An 18,075-nucleotide genomic window follows, 5' to 3' on the forward strand; every position below is an offset into this window, starting at 1 on the left:
AACCAACACTCAAAATCCAAATGTATCCAAGGATATACAAGACAGAAACATAAAAGTATGTAGCTATCAGAATGTATATATATATATAATGTGTGTGTGTGTGTGTATATATATATATATACACACACACACCTGATTGGTATTCATCTCATTAAATTTACATGGTGCAACGAAGTAAACAAGCATGAACTAATAAAAGGACACAGTCAACGCAAAGAATCAAAAATGGGAAACTGCATAAAACGTTTGAGTAAAAAGATAATGCTACTACTGTGCATCAACAGAAGGAAGAGAGCTCTCTTACCTTTGTTATTGTACACATCTAGATAATTTGGTGCTGAAAAAATTGTAATTAATGAAGGGAAGCCTGTTGTTTGGCTTTTCCTGTACATACGATACCTAAAGGAAATGACAGGTTATATTAAGTAATAGTATTATTAATCATTTGTTCAGTGCTCTAAGCGTACAACATGTCACTGACTTATCTCAGGCCAAGAAAAGCAACAGATCACTCCCAATGGTTTTACCATGTGAAGTTACAAGCAACAACAGAAATAAATTATGTTTAAAGCTATGCATGAAGGATTTGCTATAGATTTAGAACTTGCCTACAGTTGGGATTACTGTGATTTCAAGCAGAGGTAAACTCAAATGGCGCAAATTGTGACTTTCCATGTTGTTTGTACCAGTGCAGCTACACTGGTTGCTGGTTCCTAACGATTGAAACCCAAGCATGCAAAGTGTGGTAGGAAAGAAAATACTAACGAGGAGCACCAGACATTCCTGGTGAAATCTTGGGCTCCCTAAAGTCATTGGGAGTTTTGCCAATGACTTCAAGGGGATCAGGTTTTCGCCCTTCATCTATTGATGGAGGGTTCTTCTCAAAATAAATTTGCAAAGGGATTAAAAAATACTCAGAGAGATAGAATAGGTAAACTAATTCAGATGTCTTGGAGCACCATGGGACACAGGCATTACTATAGTAACCTCCCCCCAAAAGAGTTTTATGCTTCAAAATCAGTATTAATAAAGTATAAAGCACATTCATGAAACTACAAACTATATCATTTGACAACCATGCAAAGCAGTATCACCCAGAAATATACTTTCCTCTATGGAAAGAAAGCTTAGCTTCACAATGGAATGTCAAATCTTGTCCAGTCCATGGACTAGCATGCTAATGCCTATACATTTTCATTACTCATCCCTGCTGGCTTGTGCAGACCAAAGGCATATTGTCCCAGCAGAGCAATATTTAATCAATCAGTAACGGAATGGGACACCTGCAGAATTTGGAAGCAAACCAACAAAATGGAATTTTCCCCATAGCAAGGCAGAAGTAATACCCAATACAGCACACTAGTTCTCTAATAATTTCTAATAATTGGCAATTATCCACAAAAGTAAGGAAAAGTATCACACCGATTCATTGTAATAGCTTTTCGGAATTTCAGTGTGCGTATTGCACTATGCTTTACGATAGCTTAGCTCTCTCACTCCTACAGGCTTGTGGAGAGGTGGGGGTGGGAGCAGTCAGGGCCATGGGCTCACCCCACTCCCAGCCACCTTGGGACGAATGATGAGAGTGGGCTGTGTGTAACAGGGTGTGAGAAGGCTTCTCGTGCTATTCTCCCCACCCTGTGTACCAGTATATGTGAAATCCAAAAGGTTGCTCTGTGGTATATATTGGAAACAAATACTTTTCCTAATCAAAATGACACAATTTCCTCTTCGGTGCTGTGATTTTATCTGATAAAATATGATCATGTAGAATAGATCATTGTTGCTACCACTGTTATGTAAGTGCAACAGATCTTGTACAAAGTGTGTCAAGTAAGGTGTCTATAGAAAGGATATGATTTGCTGGTTATGATTATGCTATTTGTATGCATGTATCATTTTTGTATCTGAAGTTATGAGTATTGGCTCTATAGCTGTATTTCAAATATTTGCTTCTGGGTAGCACTCACAAGCCAGCACATTGTGAAGGAACTATTCAAGTTGAATGGCACATTGAAGAACACTTAACTCACAATGGAAGACGCCCATCTACAATTAATGGACTTTCCTGCTATGACTAAGTGAAATCATGCATGGACATGTGACTTGCCCATGTGACTCCAAACACCATCTTGTCACCTGTAATTTTCCACAGTGAGAACAATGGGTTTCCCTTCACTGGAGAGAAGCTATAAAAGGCCCTGGAAACATCGCCATGTTGTCTCTTTCCTGCTCAAACCTCTGGACTATGAACTTATACTCATAGGAGCATTCTAACCAAGGGACTGAGGACCTTCCAATGGTTTGGAAGCAATCAGAGTCTTAACAAGCCAGCAGTTTATTCCATCACTGCTACAAGCCTGATCCGAGAACTGTGCATTTATTGTAATCATTTGATTCCTTCAACCAATTTTAACTTTCACCTTTCTTTCTTTTTATAAAAAAAACCTTTAGATTTTAGATACTAAAGGATTGCCAACAGCATGGTTATTCGGTAAGATCTGAGTTATATATTGACCTGGGTATGTGGCTGGTCCTTTGGGATCAGAAGAACCCTTTTGTTTGATGAAATTGGTTTTAAAGAACCACTCATCTTTAAGTCTAGTGTCTGGGTGTTGAATCCAGGACTGGAATGCCTAAGGGGACTGCTTTTCCGACTTCTTGTTAGCCAGTGTGGTGAAACAGAAGTTTACTTTTGTTGCTGGTTTGGTAAATCTTATGGGAGAATAACCACCAGTTTTGGAGTGTGTTGGACCTATTTCTCAGCAGTTTGTCCTGAATTTGGTATTCTCAGTTGTGACCTACAGTGACATGGTGATAGGTGCACACTGAAGTTTTAAGAAACCCATGCTGGAGTCTGAAGCTTCTCGGTCAGCCTGGACTTCCAGGCCATAGAGTGTCCCAATGTCATGACACATCTCTTTGTCCACTGTGATGTTTAGGGGTCTGTGACAGTGTAAGGTAGTAGTATTTAGTGACAGATGAGGCCTCAGGGTTTTTTTCCCCGTTAGTCACGACTCAGAAGAAAGGTATATAAGGCCAGCTATGTCTGAACTGTTCTCAGGCAGGTCAGAGGAGGTGGTTTAGGGAATTAGCAGCAACAGTGAGATTTTTTTTGCCACGACTTTAATTAAAGAACATCGCCCCTAAGTCTGCAGATATTTTTGTACACATTGGGGGCTTTGTTGCAATAGCCTTTGCAGAAAACCCTGGAAGCACACAGCTGCAGAGTAAGACTGATCAGAAAGTGCCAGCACTCCTGCAGACGATTCACAATTGCAAATTTAGCTAAGGAGCTAGCCAGCCACTGCTACATATTTTTCTCTCTTCCTGGTAGAGTAACCCCTCTTCCCTTAAAGAAACATCCCCTATTTGAAGTCTCATGTTCCACTTCCTGAAATAAGATCAAATGTGTCTGTCTTGTAATTCAGCTACGGTTGCATAAAAGATCAGACACTGTAATCCTAGTGTTTGTTTTTGTACCACTAATAAAATATTGTGGTTGCTGTCACTTAAAAATAAGCTTCCAAAGTCTTGTTTCACACAGTTGTCCTTTGTCTCCTTGATATGCAGTTGATCACCGTCTACACTTCACTACTACTGGTGAAGTACAGCTGCTTTTCAACAAATTACTGTAGGAAAGCAACACTCTTACAAAACCATAATGAAATGGTCATTATGGAAAACATGTCTGAGATGTGCACATTCAGGCTTTAATCTCGTGTTAAAATAGCTTATATTTTAAAAGGCCTATAAGTGCTAAGTAACAACACTAAAAATATAAAATAAGGGGTTTTGGGGACTTTATCATTTTAATTTGGAAGACTGCTAAAATGGATTATTTTACTTGCTGATTCAGGGAAACTCTTTCCTTATAAAAGCCAATGGGTATGAATAATGTTTATTTATCAAGCAAGAGCCCCCCTCCCCCTCCACACACTTACCCAGCATCTTGAGCTTCGTGGGCTCTGAGTATAGATAACAAGTTATTGTGCTGGAGGAATTCACATACAGCCGGGTAACTGTTGGAGGAAAAGAAAAGCTCCTGTTATGGAATTATCAGAAGCAGTGCATTCATCTGACATTCAGAAATACTGTATTTGATCAAGCGTGATCAAACATGCATCATTCACGGAATCAACTTCTGCTCTGAAGACAGGTTTTTTCACTTTCACATTGGAAACAGCACCAGAAGCTGTACTTTTTACATAATTGGGTGGAGGCATAGCATAGAAAAGCTGCAGTTCATTACATAATAACAGCTACCTGTCAGAAAGAAAATAATTTCTTTTATATTCTGAGCTTCAAAGCGCCCAGAGGAGGATAAATGTAACACAAGGATGGGATGCAACAGAAAACTTGCCCACACAGTACAGTATATATTGGTTGGTTAGGGAGAGCATGTATGGTGGTGGTATACAAAGGAGATATAGAGGCAGAAGGAAGAAAGTGAACCTATACCCAAATTGAATTGTTTCTCAGTTTCATCTCACCAATAAACAAGACTTCAATTACTTCTCCTCTTGGTATCTTCAAAATTGAATTCTAAAAATGTGTTAGTCAAACATATTTCACATGACCTCTCTACTGAGTTGGGTGTTTTCTATTGCATTGGTGAAAACACAGTCATTAAAACAAAACAATGAGTTTTACTATAATTATATTTTCACATTTTTCACTTCCCATTGATAATGTTGCCTTAGAAGATGAAAGAGGACTCAATTTCTTTATATATAAAATTATCAGTCCTCTGAAAACAAGTTATAGCAGCTACTTCATTTGTAGAGGCACTGAGGGTTTTATTAAAAGCACAGACACAACAGAAGTACATAGACTGTACATTTTTACAAGATTTAAAAAGCTAACTTTTACCATGACATTTTTTTAATTCAAACCCTATTACATCTAAATATAGAAACCCTGGATACAGTCCTGTATTACGGAAGCCTCGTCAGAACTCCACTGTGAAGGCTGAGGCTATGGTTTCACGAGACTTCGGCCAGCTCTTAGTGTGGCTGCAGATTATATCAGCAGAGCCAGTCTAGCTTATTCCAGCACCCCAAAGGAAAAAAAAAAAACGATTCCTGTGAAGAGCACATTTTCACTGGTATAAATGAGCCTATATCAGTCAGGGATCACACTTCTTTATGCCCTGACTGACAGCTATGCCAGCAGAAGTCTGTAGGATGGACATAGCATTTTATGTATGAAGAATACAGTGTATGCTCCTCAAACTTCCAGAACTTAACTCTTTGAATTTTAAAGGGAATTTGCAAGGACATCTGTGAATTAGTTTATGAATTAAAATGAATTTAAAATGGTCCCTTTAAGGTAAGTATATAGAATTGAGATTCATTATCCTCTATACTCTTTTACAGATCAAGATAGCCCTAACATATACATTACACACTGTCCACACACAATTTCTCTTTTAAGTAAACAGTTTTGACTTTCAACAGGTTGGAATTCCCTTGCCCCATTTTCTGGTCATTGGTGGCTCGTCACAGCTATCAGTCTTCTCCAGTTTTAGATGATTGTGTTCTCTATACCTTTCACAGCAAAAAGCAAGAAACCTCCTCCAATGACATCACAGCTTCAATATGGAAGAATAGGAGGCCCTCTAGCAGCAAATACCCACCACCTACCCTCATCCCCAACCACACCATCAGCGAAACAAGATTATTTCCTTGGCATAGGAAATTTGAGAGTCAAAACAGGGTGGATCAGGACTAAAGAAATTGCAAATCTGACAACTCTGGCCATGTTTACAATAGGGGATTATATTGGCATAGTTATGGTGCTGTAGCTATAACCCCATAGTGTAGTCACAGCCTACACAATGGAAAGGGTTTATCCATCTCTGTAGGAAAACAACTTTCCCGAGCAATCGTAGCTAGGTCAAAGGAAGCATTTTTCCTTCAAGCTAGCTGCATCTACACTAGAGGTTAGTTCAGCATAGCTATGCTACTCAGAGGTGTGGATATTTTGAATTCCTGGGTGCTGTAGCTATGTCATCCTAAATTTTAAGTGTGGACCAGGCCTTTTACCACCCCATATAAAACCTATAAGGGACCCTGAATAGACTCTTCATTCAGGTGCAGATTACAGAATCTCTGGTTTTCCTCTCAGTCTGCTCATTTACAGTCTGGCAGTCTACTTCCCCTAACAGACTAATTTCCCACCCAGGTAAGCAAGGCGATCTTGGACTTAATTGGTTTGGCTTCATGATCTTTTCTCATAGACCTGCCAGGGCAGGCAGGCCATGTATTTCTTTTGCTCTGACACACTGTTGCGTATGGGCCCCACTACAACCCTATGGGTCCTGCATCCCAGCTAATGAACTAATACCTTAAGTGGGAAAACAATTTTAAAGCTACATTACTATAAACTTACTAAAAATGATACTCATTGTTATGTGTATAAAATTATGATTGAAAAAATCAATAAACCAACCAACCCTTTAATGCCAAGGATCAGTCTGACACATACAGGCTAATATTTGTAACATACTCTGGGGCAAGAAATTTACCTGAATATTCTAAAAGTCAGAAATAGAGAAACTAAGTTGTTCAGGAGATTTGTAAAGAGAGATAAGCCTTAATTCTGCAACTTGATCCATGTGGGCAGAACCTTGTGCTCCACTGACCTCAGTGGAACTCCTTAAAGGCAGAAGAGTCAGTCCTTGCAGAGGCTGTTGCAGAATTAGAGACTTTCATTTGTATGTGATCAGCACAAACACAACAAAGGTCAGTAACAGCAGAAAGCACTGCTTAGTGGCCCAATGGAAACAACTCCAAGAGCCCTACTGTAGTTTCTGGTACTGAGTGGTCCAATGAAAACCATTTACACATGCTGACATCCTCAATGAGCATTTCAGGCAGAGACCAATTTATTCTCAGCAAGCAATGTCTCCAAAATCAGGAGCGAGACAAATTGGCAGGGTAGTGAGAAGATGCTTGTACCAATCCTATCTTGTGCTGTACTAATTATGAGGAAAAAGAGACTACATTGGATTTAAGGGCTGTTAAGCCATAACTTGTCTGAAACACTAATTTGACACTTTAATTTTAAATACAAAAAAAGTGCCAGTAACTACTGCTTACACTTTAACTGGATACGTTTTAATAATTAAAGGAGCTGGGTTAATAAAAGTACATGTTTTTCTGCTGGTGCAATTTTAACAAATAAATGATGTTCATTTCCATTTTCTAATTATAATATTTAAACCTATTCTTTCCAAATTTCTATGATTACATAAAACTGGCACCTCAGAGAGATCACACTGCTGTCAACTTGAATTACTATAGAAAATCCAAATTATCTAAACTGTTAAACATGGCAAATAGGTAGATATCTAGGAATCCAAATGTACAAAGAAGAGTAAGTTTAAATAAATTACTCCTCCTCTGAAGGTGCTGTTAGCACTTCATCTGAAAATTCATGGAGTGGCACTACGGATAACATTCTCTCTCAGCCCTTCCATATAGTCCAGTTAAGTATATGCGGAGAAGTGAAGTACGAGATAAATCAGGGGCTTTAACAGCAATTTTGGAGGAATTGCCACTTAAAGCATGCTAGCAATCCTATTTTCAAACAATCAATCACTAAAGATTTTAAGAGTCTTTAAAACAGATACCTTTTTAGACTGACATTTTTCACGTCTGGATGAGGAATTAGCCATTTCACAAAATTTAGTGAGAAGTGACATTTCAGGGATGTAAATGGCTCAGAATTTTGTGAGAGAGTCATTTTGTGAAAAATGTAAGTTTCACTCAACTGCATTTGTAACAGTTCACAATTTTTAACAAACTGGAAATGCGTGTGTGAGATCCTTACTTTGTATTATACACTTGCTAACAGTTAAGTTCCTGTTGTTTAGGGAACAGCTTAATATTTGTGTTGCACTTGAAAAATGTAAAATACAAGGGACCAGATTCTGCCACACTTACTTACATGGATTAGTACTTCAATCTGCAAGTAGTCCCACAAATTTTATAACTTTCATCTGACTACCAGGGGGAGCATCTGGTTTTGTAAATGTAAGTATTAATTAAGTACAATGCACATACTACATTTCATCTGAAAATAGTTTAGTAATGCTAAGAGTAATTCTCAAAATATATGAACTTGGGTCAGTAAAGTCACACAAACATTCTAGAGGGCAATTTAAAGCCAAATCCTGCAGCTGTTATTTAGTCAAATTCCCATTCAGACACTTGGAGATTTGCTTGAATAAGGACTAAAGTACGGATCTTTAACTGGGTGGTACTTTGTACTTGGATTACATCCAATTAGAGAAAAAAGAAAAAAAAAAGAGCACTCAGTAAATGGAATTAAAATCTGTAACCTGGATGTTACAGTCAAACACACTAGCTTTCACTCAAGATGTTAAAAGTAAAATATCAGTTGTGTTTGATTAAGACTTACAGGCCAGATTTTAAAGATATTTAGGCCTCTAGGTGCTATTGATTGGGAGTTAGGCATTTTCAAAAGTGCCTATCTGTACCTTTAGGTGCCTAAATACCTTTAAAAATCTGGTCCTAACCCATTATAGGTCACAGGCGTCTGTATAGAACCACAACAGACCCAATTCTGCCACCCTCATTTTTTTAGTAGTATGTTACTCCATGAACAGCCCCCCTGAATCAGATGCTAACAAAGTTAATGTATTACATTAGAATCCCTGTATATGTGGAATACCAACTTTTTGGAACAAACAACATATAGCTGATATGGGCTTTCCATATCCTTACTGATGAATATATTTGAATAGGAGAGATACACATGTCCATGATAAATCTGTTTTGGTTTGGGGAGATATTAAGATTCCACCAGGCCTACTTTTGAGAGGAAAAAAGAAAGAAATATTTCTGTATTTCACAGACTTAAATCTGGTGGCCCTTTTGGCTTTAAATATTATGACTAACCATGGACAGAAATTCATTCCAGGTTTTGCATCCAACAAACAATTCTACTGTCTTTACATTTCTAACAACAATACAATGGCAAACTCATTAGACTGCAGGGAATTTAATATGCTGTAATATATATTAGACTTTCATTGTCTTTTCATATTATTATTATTCTATAAAAATATCTAGAAAACCCAATGAGGTCTAATTACCTACATAGCTCTCTTGTAATTATAACTCTACCAGAATATGTTTAGTAGTCTCAATGATGTAAACTCACCAGCTGGACAAAGCTGCCACGTGGAAGAACAAATCATATACTTTTCAATATAAAGCTCTTTATATAATTTAAATGCTCTAAAAGTGATTGACTTTGCCTTGGACTGTAAGCAAAATGTGTCATAGCTGATAATAAAATTTTCCTTTCTAAACTCCTCAATAAAAATGTGTTTATTTTTAAAAAGAAAAATAATTATTTTATTATTTATTTATTTATTATTATTTATTATTTAATTGTTTTCTCTTTTATTTTAAAAGAGAAATTCAAAGGGTAGTATATGGTAATGAATACTGATTTACACAAATGTGATTGCATATGTAATATTATAGAAACATGGTTATTGGACTTTAATGACATAACATGCGTATTGACACCTTCTCTTTTGCTATTAAAGCATGAAACAAAAGGGATGCATTCTAGGTTGTTGTTTTTTAAACAAGGGTCAATGAAATAAATCTTAAAATATATTAAAATGTTTATTTTGGGTACCTTGATTTTATTAAAAGACAACTAAATAAGATAAAAAAGGAGGACTGATTTAAATATTTACTCTTGCTAAGTCTTAGTTTAGTTCTAGAATCTTTTCTAGAATCTAGAATCTTTTCTCTCTCCACGCTGGATACACAATTTGATCCATGCAGATAGGACTGTCAAAAATAATAATACTTTGCACTTGTATAAAACCTGTCAACAGAGGATCTTGAATCCCTTCACAAAAGGTGAGTAAAAGTCATTTTAAAAATTTCAGTGTCACTTGGTCTCAATTAGTAAAATTACTGAATTTTGTTAACACGTTATTTGGATTAAGGAGAGTCATATTAAGATTACATACATTCTTTTAACAGTTTTGTTTCAGTTTTCAGTACACATATTTATATTCCATGGCCTAACTTGAATTAGGAGTTTGTACTGGACATTGGACAGTGCAATTTTCACTTTTGCTCTCTTTTATGAGCTTCTCACAATGAGAACTGAACCTGCTTTTTATTCTTAGCTTAGAATCAGTTTTGGGAAGTTCAGGTGAAGAACCCTCAAATCCTTCTGCACCCAATGAATACGCAAAGGAACTGGGTGTGAAAAAATTGTGAGTTAAATTAGAGGCCCGCCTAAGCTTCCAACACAAATCGCACCACCACATTCAAAAAGGAACCTGACACCGACATCTTCGCTGACGGATGTCATAATAACCAAGGGATGACTGCTTTGTGCCTTCTGGTCATGCGGTCATCATTTGCAACAGCAACTACTCATATTGGAGCCCAGTGGTACAACAATCTGCTCCCACCTGAAATTCTGGTGAAATATAGCTAAAGATAGCAATATTTGGGGTCTATAAAGTACAGCATGCAACAGTACATACAGGATTGTGGAGCGAGTTCCTGGAGCATCAGTGCATCAACTGTCAAGTAATCAATAGCGATGCTTGGCAAACTTTTTCAACCAAAATATTTTGGTGGAAAAAACAGATATAGCAACACCAAAATGTTTCGTGAATTCAGACTAATTTTGCCAAATTGTTTTAGACAGAAAAAAAAAAAACCTTAAAATGTGAAAAACAGAAAAAGGTTTCATTTTGACATCTTTCTAACTAAACATTCCTATTTTTGATTCAACACAACTTCAACTTGAACTTTCCTTTTATTTTTAAAACGGTTAAACACATAACAATATGCTAGCGATCCAAAGAAAATGCTTCATTCAACCCACAACAAAATGTTCTTCATATTTCAATTTGCCAAAAATTTCATTTTCGGTTTGACCAGAACACTTTTTATTTATTTATGTGGAATTGCCAGCTTACTGAAAAATCTGTTATTTACCCACCTCTAGTCAATAGCTTAAATATCCAGTCTGTAGCCTGTATTTATTTCATTGTAATTTAGTCTGTAATGTGTTTTTCACTATTATTTGAATAAATAAGACCTTTTAACCTAAAAAAGAGAAGTGATTTTCAGCACATCTTTGCTTCTTAGCCCTGGTCTACACTGGGGGGTGGGGATCGATCTAAGTTACGCAACTTCAGCTATGTGAATAATGTAGCTGAAGTCGACGTACTTAGATCGACTTACCATGGTGTCTCCACCGCAGTGAGTCGACTGCTGCTGCTACCCCGTAGACTCTGCCTGCACCTCTCGCGGCGCTGGAGTACAGGAATCGACAGGAGAGCGCTCGGGGGGTCAATTTATTGCGACTAGACTAGACGCAATAAATTGATCCTCGCCAGATCTATTGCTGCCAGCTGATCCGGTAGGTGGCGAAGACATACCCTTACTGTCTTAAATGTCAGTATACAAACATACATATTTACCACTGCATGAACTGCATAAAACAACCAGTCATTCCAAGAATAAATGCTTAAAAAGGGCACTTTTATGGCATCATAATTTATCATAAAAGTGACCTTTTCATTATGGCAATTATGAACAGTAACAAATAAAAATAAGGGAGACTAACTTTACAGAATAAACTTCAAATATTTTTTAGAAAAGCTAAATAAACCCTTCACCTTAACTGCTGGAAAAACAAACCAAATAGAGTGAGCGCTACTAAAAAGTGAACATTAGGCCTCCATAGCAATTCCACTTTCCACAGTATTTCTCACTCTTAGTTCTCACTAACCCTTCGTGCCATAGCTGGATGAAGAACACAAATACTTAGAAAAGTAACCATGAGGTGATGGGAAGGATAGGGTCAAAGAAGGCTATTGTAATCAGTTTGGTTCCAATCCTGCAATGTGATATGCTCATGGGGAACCAAACTGAAATCACTCAGCCCACGGGCCTCTACACGGATATTGGAGTCCACCCATGTGCATCACATTGCAGGAGCCGGTCATTATTGAGGGTTCTGGTAAGAGCAGAGTACTCTGCAGTAAGCTGGGGCAGGAAGCAGCTGGCTAACAGCACAGTTGGGTGAAATATTCATGCAAAATTTTTGTTGTTGTTAATTATGCAGGGGTAAAGTTCAGGGTACTTTTTCCCATAACATTGCCATAGTTTTACCAGGGTTACTCAAAATAACGTAGTCATAAAGTACACATTTTTGAGGAAGAGGCAGCAATGCTCTAAAGGACACATGACCAAGAAATCAGCACACAACTGGGAGCCTGGAACGCCAGAGTTCTCCTCCCACCTTTGACAATGACTGGCTTAAAAAATATTTTGCAGTCATACAGCAATTAATAAACATTATTTATTTAGGCTTTACAGCATTCCCATTAAATATTATATGTAAACATAATTATCTCCTGTGGTCTAGTGCCAGGGTTCTCAAAGCTTTTCATACTATGGGCTATGAAAGAGATTGACTCAAGGGATCTCCCCTTCCATTGTGATTTTATGGAACTCTTCAGCTTCCATTTACAACGACAAAACAGCCCATGGCAACTACAGCATTTGTTTAGAGAAAAAAAGTAATATAATGGGAAGCACTAATTTTTTTATTGTCTTTTGATTGTCTTTTGCATTTTAGCAGCTGGAAACAAAGACAAGAACCAGCACAATATGGCTAGCCATCTATCCACATAAAGCTAGTTATTCAGGGACCACAGTTTCCAAACCTTTGGTTTGCTGGATTAAGCAAACTCTAGCAGAAATACCACTAGTATTTTAATCCTGGTTCTGGCAGTGACTTGCTACATGACCTTAGACAAGTCAATTAACCTAGCTGAGCTTCACATTTCTTTCATCTCTAGCATAAGGATATTTACCATTTACCTACTTCACAGGGTTGGTTGTGAGGTGAAGGTCCCTACGTTCAAAGTATTAAGGCCACTGTGATGTGAATGGGTGAACAGGATTCAGATGTGTTCAACGCCATAATTTCAAAAATTCATCATGCCCCTCCTGGTCAATATTTAATCTGATAAGGGCTTTTTGAGTTCTCTCAGGCTCACAGCAATGCATGATCAGTCTCCCATGATTTTGCGTACAGGAGACAGAGTGAAAAATCACACTGGTGAAAACTAACTCATCATCTCCTTTCAGGTCTCCCCAAGGGAAACACTGATACCAGTTTCCAATTTAGTACAGAGGAGCTGATGGATCTGTCAGGAATCTTCATCTACCTTGATGATGAGCAACTTCGGAGCTGAACATTCCTCGGATCTACTGCCCAAACAGAACTGGTACGTTACCTGCTTCAGATACAACACTTGTGCCTTTCACTCCCTTCACAGAAACAATCCTCATGTTTTGTATTTAAAAAGGTCTAAAAAGAGTACATTTATAAAGGAGCTTAAATTGCTGAAATCCAATAGGATTTGGTGAGTGGACTGCCCTATAAATGCTGATTGGCTGCCACTCAAACCAGAGGTGAGGGAATATATTTTGTTTATGAATTAGACATTAACCCCTGAAAATTGGGGTTTATAATGGAAAATCTGACAGTTGAATATGGTCATTATCAGTGCAGTTTATAATTTCTTGCTATTTTATTTTCTTTATAGTATTTCTTTCATCCTAGTATTAAATATTGCATTAAAAAGGATGTATTGAAAACAGTAAAAAGTAAAATAAAAAATAGAATATAAAAAAAAGAAAATAAACATGGTGGATCCCTCCTTCCATTTCAATGGCATTCACAGGAGTTAAAATGCTATAACTAATTCATTTAAAATATTAGCCTTTCATTAGTTGCATATGGCTCCTCATTAGTATCCACAGGGTCAAAAACTTACAGAGTGGTGGAGCTGCTACATTGTTAAACTGCTCACATTGCTTTCCCTCTTGAGAGAGAAGCTTGTCTCCTTGCATAGTATACATTGCTAAGGCCCAGTCCTGCACTCCTTGTGAACTCAAAACTCCCACCAAATTCAATGTCCCTCAGTACAAAAGGGAAGGTTCATGCTGTGAACTGTTTTAGGACTCATTTTCTCTGCGTCTATGAGAAGTCAGTACACAGTTCCTTCTGGGGAAATACCTTTCTCTCTTTGGAGAAATAAGTGATTAGACCTACTAGATAAGGGATCACATCACAGAAGCCACTATCTGAATTAACACTCCTGTTTGCTGTCTCAGGTCTATACAGAAGCTGTGACATGCAATCTCCAGCTCAAGAAGATATCTCTGCATTGGTTCTCATTGAGTTAAAGCACGAAAAATAGAAGTGTCGTTTTGGTGGCATGAACAGCGGGAGGGGTACGTACCTATGGGTTTGGACAGGATCACCCTTGGGCATCTAATCCCTCCCTCTGCAAGTAGCGTCATAGCTATGATCAGAGCTAGTGCAAGTACATCTACTTGAGCTGGAAATTAGATGTTCCAACTGCAGTATAGACCTATCCTTGAAACCATTCTATAACTTCTAGAGTCATCTTTTCCAGCTCACGGTTAAGGCACACTTGGGGGGCAAGATGTGGAAAAAGTCTACAATGTGCTATATGGGACTTCAGTCGCCAGTACCAAATTGGCAACCATTTTTGTGTGTGTGTATGTGTGCATACACATGTACACACACACACACACCCCTTTAATGTTTAGATTTCTATTGGTTTCAGGGCTACTCATATCCTGTCTTCATGTTAACAGGGTCTTCAGTTGTAAATCAAGAAGTATAAAAGTTTAGTCCCCAACAAAGAAAGCGTAAAGGTATGTTTCCCTCCACAAATCCTATTTCAGATTCTATATTTTTTTCTTTGTCAAGAGGAATCTTGTTTCCTAGAACATGCTGTACCACTCAGTGAGATCCCATTTGTATTCTTAAATTCAATGGAAATTTCCATAGACTTCTAAAAATCAATTTATACCAACTTCAAGAGGAATAAATTTATGCATATTCAGTGTCTACTTAGCGAAGATTTTTTTTTGTTTAGCATGCTATTATGAGCTTTACTCTCTACGGCTATTAAGGTATAATTGACTTTTTTTGTTTGACTGAAAGAGAAAATTAATTTCCCTTGAGTGTAACCTTTGTTACTGATTGCACCAATGAAAGATAAGGCTCTGTAACCTTCTCTCTTAAAAATGGTCTCATTGGCAATTCAAGAGGCCTAATTTTTCAGTACTGTAACCTTTCTTTCATTCTGTAGGATTAACTGACTGTGCAAGTTTTCTCAAGTTAAGCAATGATCTCTAAAAGGAATACTGTTAGAATCACTCTCTCTAATGCTCACAAAAGGTGAACTAGAGAGATTTTGTTATCCTCAGAAGTTCAATTTCATGTTAACAGGTAACTTTGCAATAACTCTGACCATTTTTCTTCTCTTTCTGAACATACTCCATGATATTAAATACAAGTATGTTGGAAAGCAGTTTATGTTGCAAAGTCAAGGACTCAAAAGTTAGGAAAATGCCAGACTTGAGGTTGCCATAATTTGTCCCCATGAGCATATATATTATGATACAGTCTTTAATTACAGAATCACATATTATTTTCCACAGATTTTCTGTCATTCAATGCACAGGATGTAAGGCGTACACCACAGTTAGAAATTCAATATTTCTTTTAATCCTTATCTATCAATATATGGCTCTAGACTTTTTTTTTTACCGAAAAACGTCGAAACCCTGTCGCCAATATAGAATTATTATTTCCTCTTGGGGTTTTCTATGGTGCTCATCGCCATAATATCTGAGTGTTTCACAGACAAATTCATTTATCATCACAACACACCTGTGAGGTGAAGAGGTATTAATTATTATTACTTTACATATGGGGAACTGAAATACAGCATGATCAAAGCCAACAGTCGAAAATGCCCACTAATTTTGGGATTCCTACTTGCCTGCTATTTGCAATATCTCCAAAGGCCAGAGATGGGACACTACATGGGGAGAGCTCTGAGTTACTACACAGAATTCTTTCCCGGGTGTCGCACTAGTGGGTCTCACCCACATGCTCAGGGTGTAACAGACCACCATATTTGGGGTTTGGAAGGAATTTCCTCCCAGGTTAGATAGGCAGAGAGCCAGTGTTGCTTTTTTGTTGTTGTCTTTCTCTGTAGCATGGGCCACCAGTCACTTACTGGTTTCAATTAGAGTAAATGGTAACTTGAAGTATCTGTAATTTGAAGTCTTTAAATCAATGTTTGAAAACTTCAGAAACTCAGCCAGAGGTTATGGGACTATTACAGGAGTGGTGGGTGAGTTTCTATGACCTATGGTGTGCTGGAGGTCAGACTAAGGACAGAAGGGACCATCATAATCATCTAAAGTCTTTAAGATACCTAGTGACTAGTTTTTCAGAGTACTTGGTATTTTTATAGCACTATGTATTGTGATACAGAATGGCCAGAGGGCAGCAGGAGAGTGTTAGAAGGGAGCCTTATTCCCTGTAGAGGGAAGAAAGTTTGCTATAAATTAAAGCACCTGAAGCCAGTCACATGATATAACCCCCCTGCTTCAATCAGACAAGAGGAGGAGTTGAAACAGAGTGGATTGGTGTTGGAGCAGAGAGCAGTCTGGAGGAGTTGAAGCAGAGTGGATTGGTTTGGAACAGAGCGCAGTTTGGAGGGAAGCAGAGGACAGTTTGGAGAAGTGCTGCAGTGGGCTAAGACGACCAAGACCACAGATAAAGGGACACCCGGTTTGTGCAGAGGGAGGGCAGGAAGCCCCCACAGCTGAAGGGCAGGAGAGGGAAGTAGCCCAAGGGAAGGAACCACTAGTTCTAGTGGTTTGCCGCTATCCCTAGGGCCCCTGGGCTGGGACCCGGAGTAGAAAGCGGGCCCGGGTCCCTCCCTCTCCACTCCCCTCCTCTAGGACACGAGTGGGGCAGTTAATACGCCAGTTCAGGGGCAAGAAACGGTGCCCTGAAACCCCTCCCCTCCAAGAAGAGAAAGCGCGAGACCCATCATAGTAGTGCTGGCAATTTGCCACAGTATACTCAACTCACAGTTCCCACTGATGTCACTTGCAGTTGTGAGTGTTCAACACTTCTGGAAATCAAGCCACAGATGTTTCACCTTGGGTTCTCAGAAAATGAAGAACGTACAGTCAGTGGCCACTTGTGAAAATTTTTGTTTAAGCGACTTCCCCATTGCCCAGCATTACCTACTATACTCTATGGCAGAGACAGGGAGAGAATCCAATTTTCCAAAGTGACATTCAACCATCTAATCCACAAGACCATTCCTTCTCTTCCTGCAGTTCCCTGCCTCATTTACTACACACCTTACACTTTCTGCAACAAAAGAGGCAGGGCTCGCTCAGACAACAGCTTCATTCACTACACAACCTTAATTCAGTCTCTGATCATCACCCGTCTTCTAATGAATGAGGCAGACTCCTATGAAAAAGACAGTCTTTAATTATATGATCACACACTAACATAACGCATGTGCAACCTTCATTTTTAGCATTTCCTAACTTCTCAGTGCTTCACTTTGCAACCTTAATATTCTTTTAAACTAGGTTATTTTTTTAAAATATAATTTCTGACATTTTTAAAACTACAATGTGAAGAAACAAATTCTAACACCCTATGTGGGTCACCAATAGACCTGGAAACTTTAGATCCACAGCACAGAAAAAAAGATCGGTTTTGAAAAACACTGCTGGTAAAAAAAATTCTGTGCTTGGTAAACATTTTCTGTGAAAATTTTTCACTTTCCCACCAAGAAAACCGAACTTTTCTTAAAATTTTCTGCGAACATGGTTTTTTGGGTTGAAAAATGGCTTTTCATCCAAAATAATTTGCTGAAAAAAAATTTAGAATGCCTCTACAAATTTCAATTTAAAAAAAAAAATTTCCACAAGCTAAATCCCAGAGTTTTTACGCAGGTACAACTCCTCATCCAACAACAATGTATTCTCTACCCCCTCCCCTGGAAACAATGTAGCACCCGGTCCTGTAAATCTCTTAACATTTCTACTCTTTCCTCCATCCAGGAATAAAATGAAGGACAATGTGGATGAGGGGAACAAGAAGGCAGGAAATAATTTTAAT

The 18,075-nt window shown here is 38.1% G+C and overlaps 1 protein-coding gene across 3 annotated transcripts in view; it reads right to left on the minus strand.

Moving 5' to 3' along the window:
- Nucleotides 1-18,075, minus strand: part of PPP3CA (protein phosphatase 3 catalytic subunit alpha) — a 334,463-nt gene that overhangs the window by 45,049 nt on the left and 271,339 nt on the right. For all 3 annotated transcript variants that reach the window (XM_073340796.2, XM_073340795.2, XM_073340794.2), the window contains 2 exons: nt 3,945-4,022; nt 305-399 (listed from right to left, as the gene is read on the minus strand). In XM_073340796.2, the coding sequence (XP_073196897.1) occupies nt 305-399; nt 3,945-4,022 (173 nt within the window). The remainder of the gene's footprint in view (nt 1-304; nt 400-3,944; nt 4,023-18,075) is intronic.

This window comes from Lepidochelys kempii, chromosome 4 (assembly GCF_965140285.1).
Source record: "Lepidochelys kempii isolate rLepKem1 chromosome 4, rLepKem1.hap1, whole genome shotgun sequence".
NCBI lineage: Eukaryota > Metazoa > Chordata > Testudines > Cheloniidae > Lepidochelys > Lepidochelys kempii.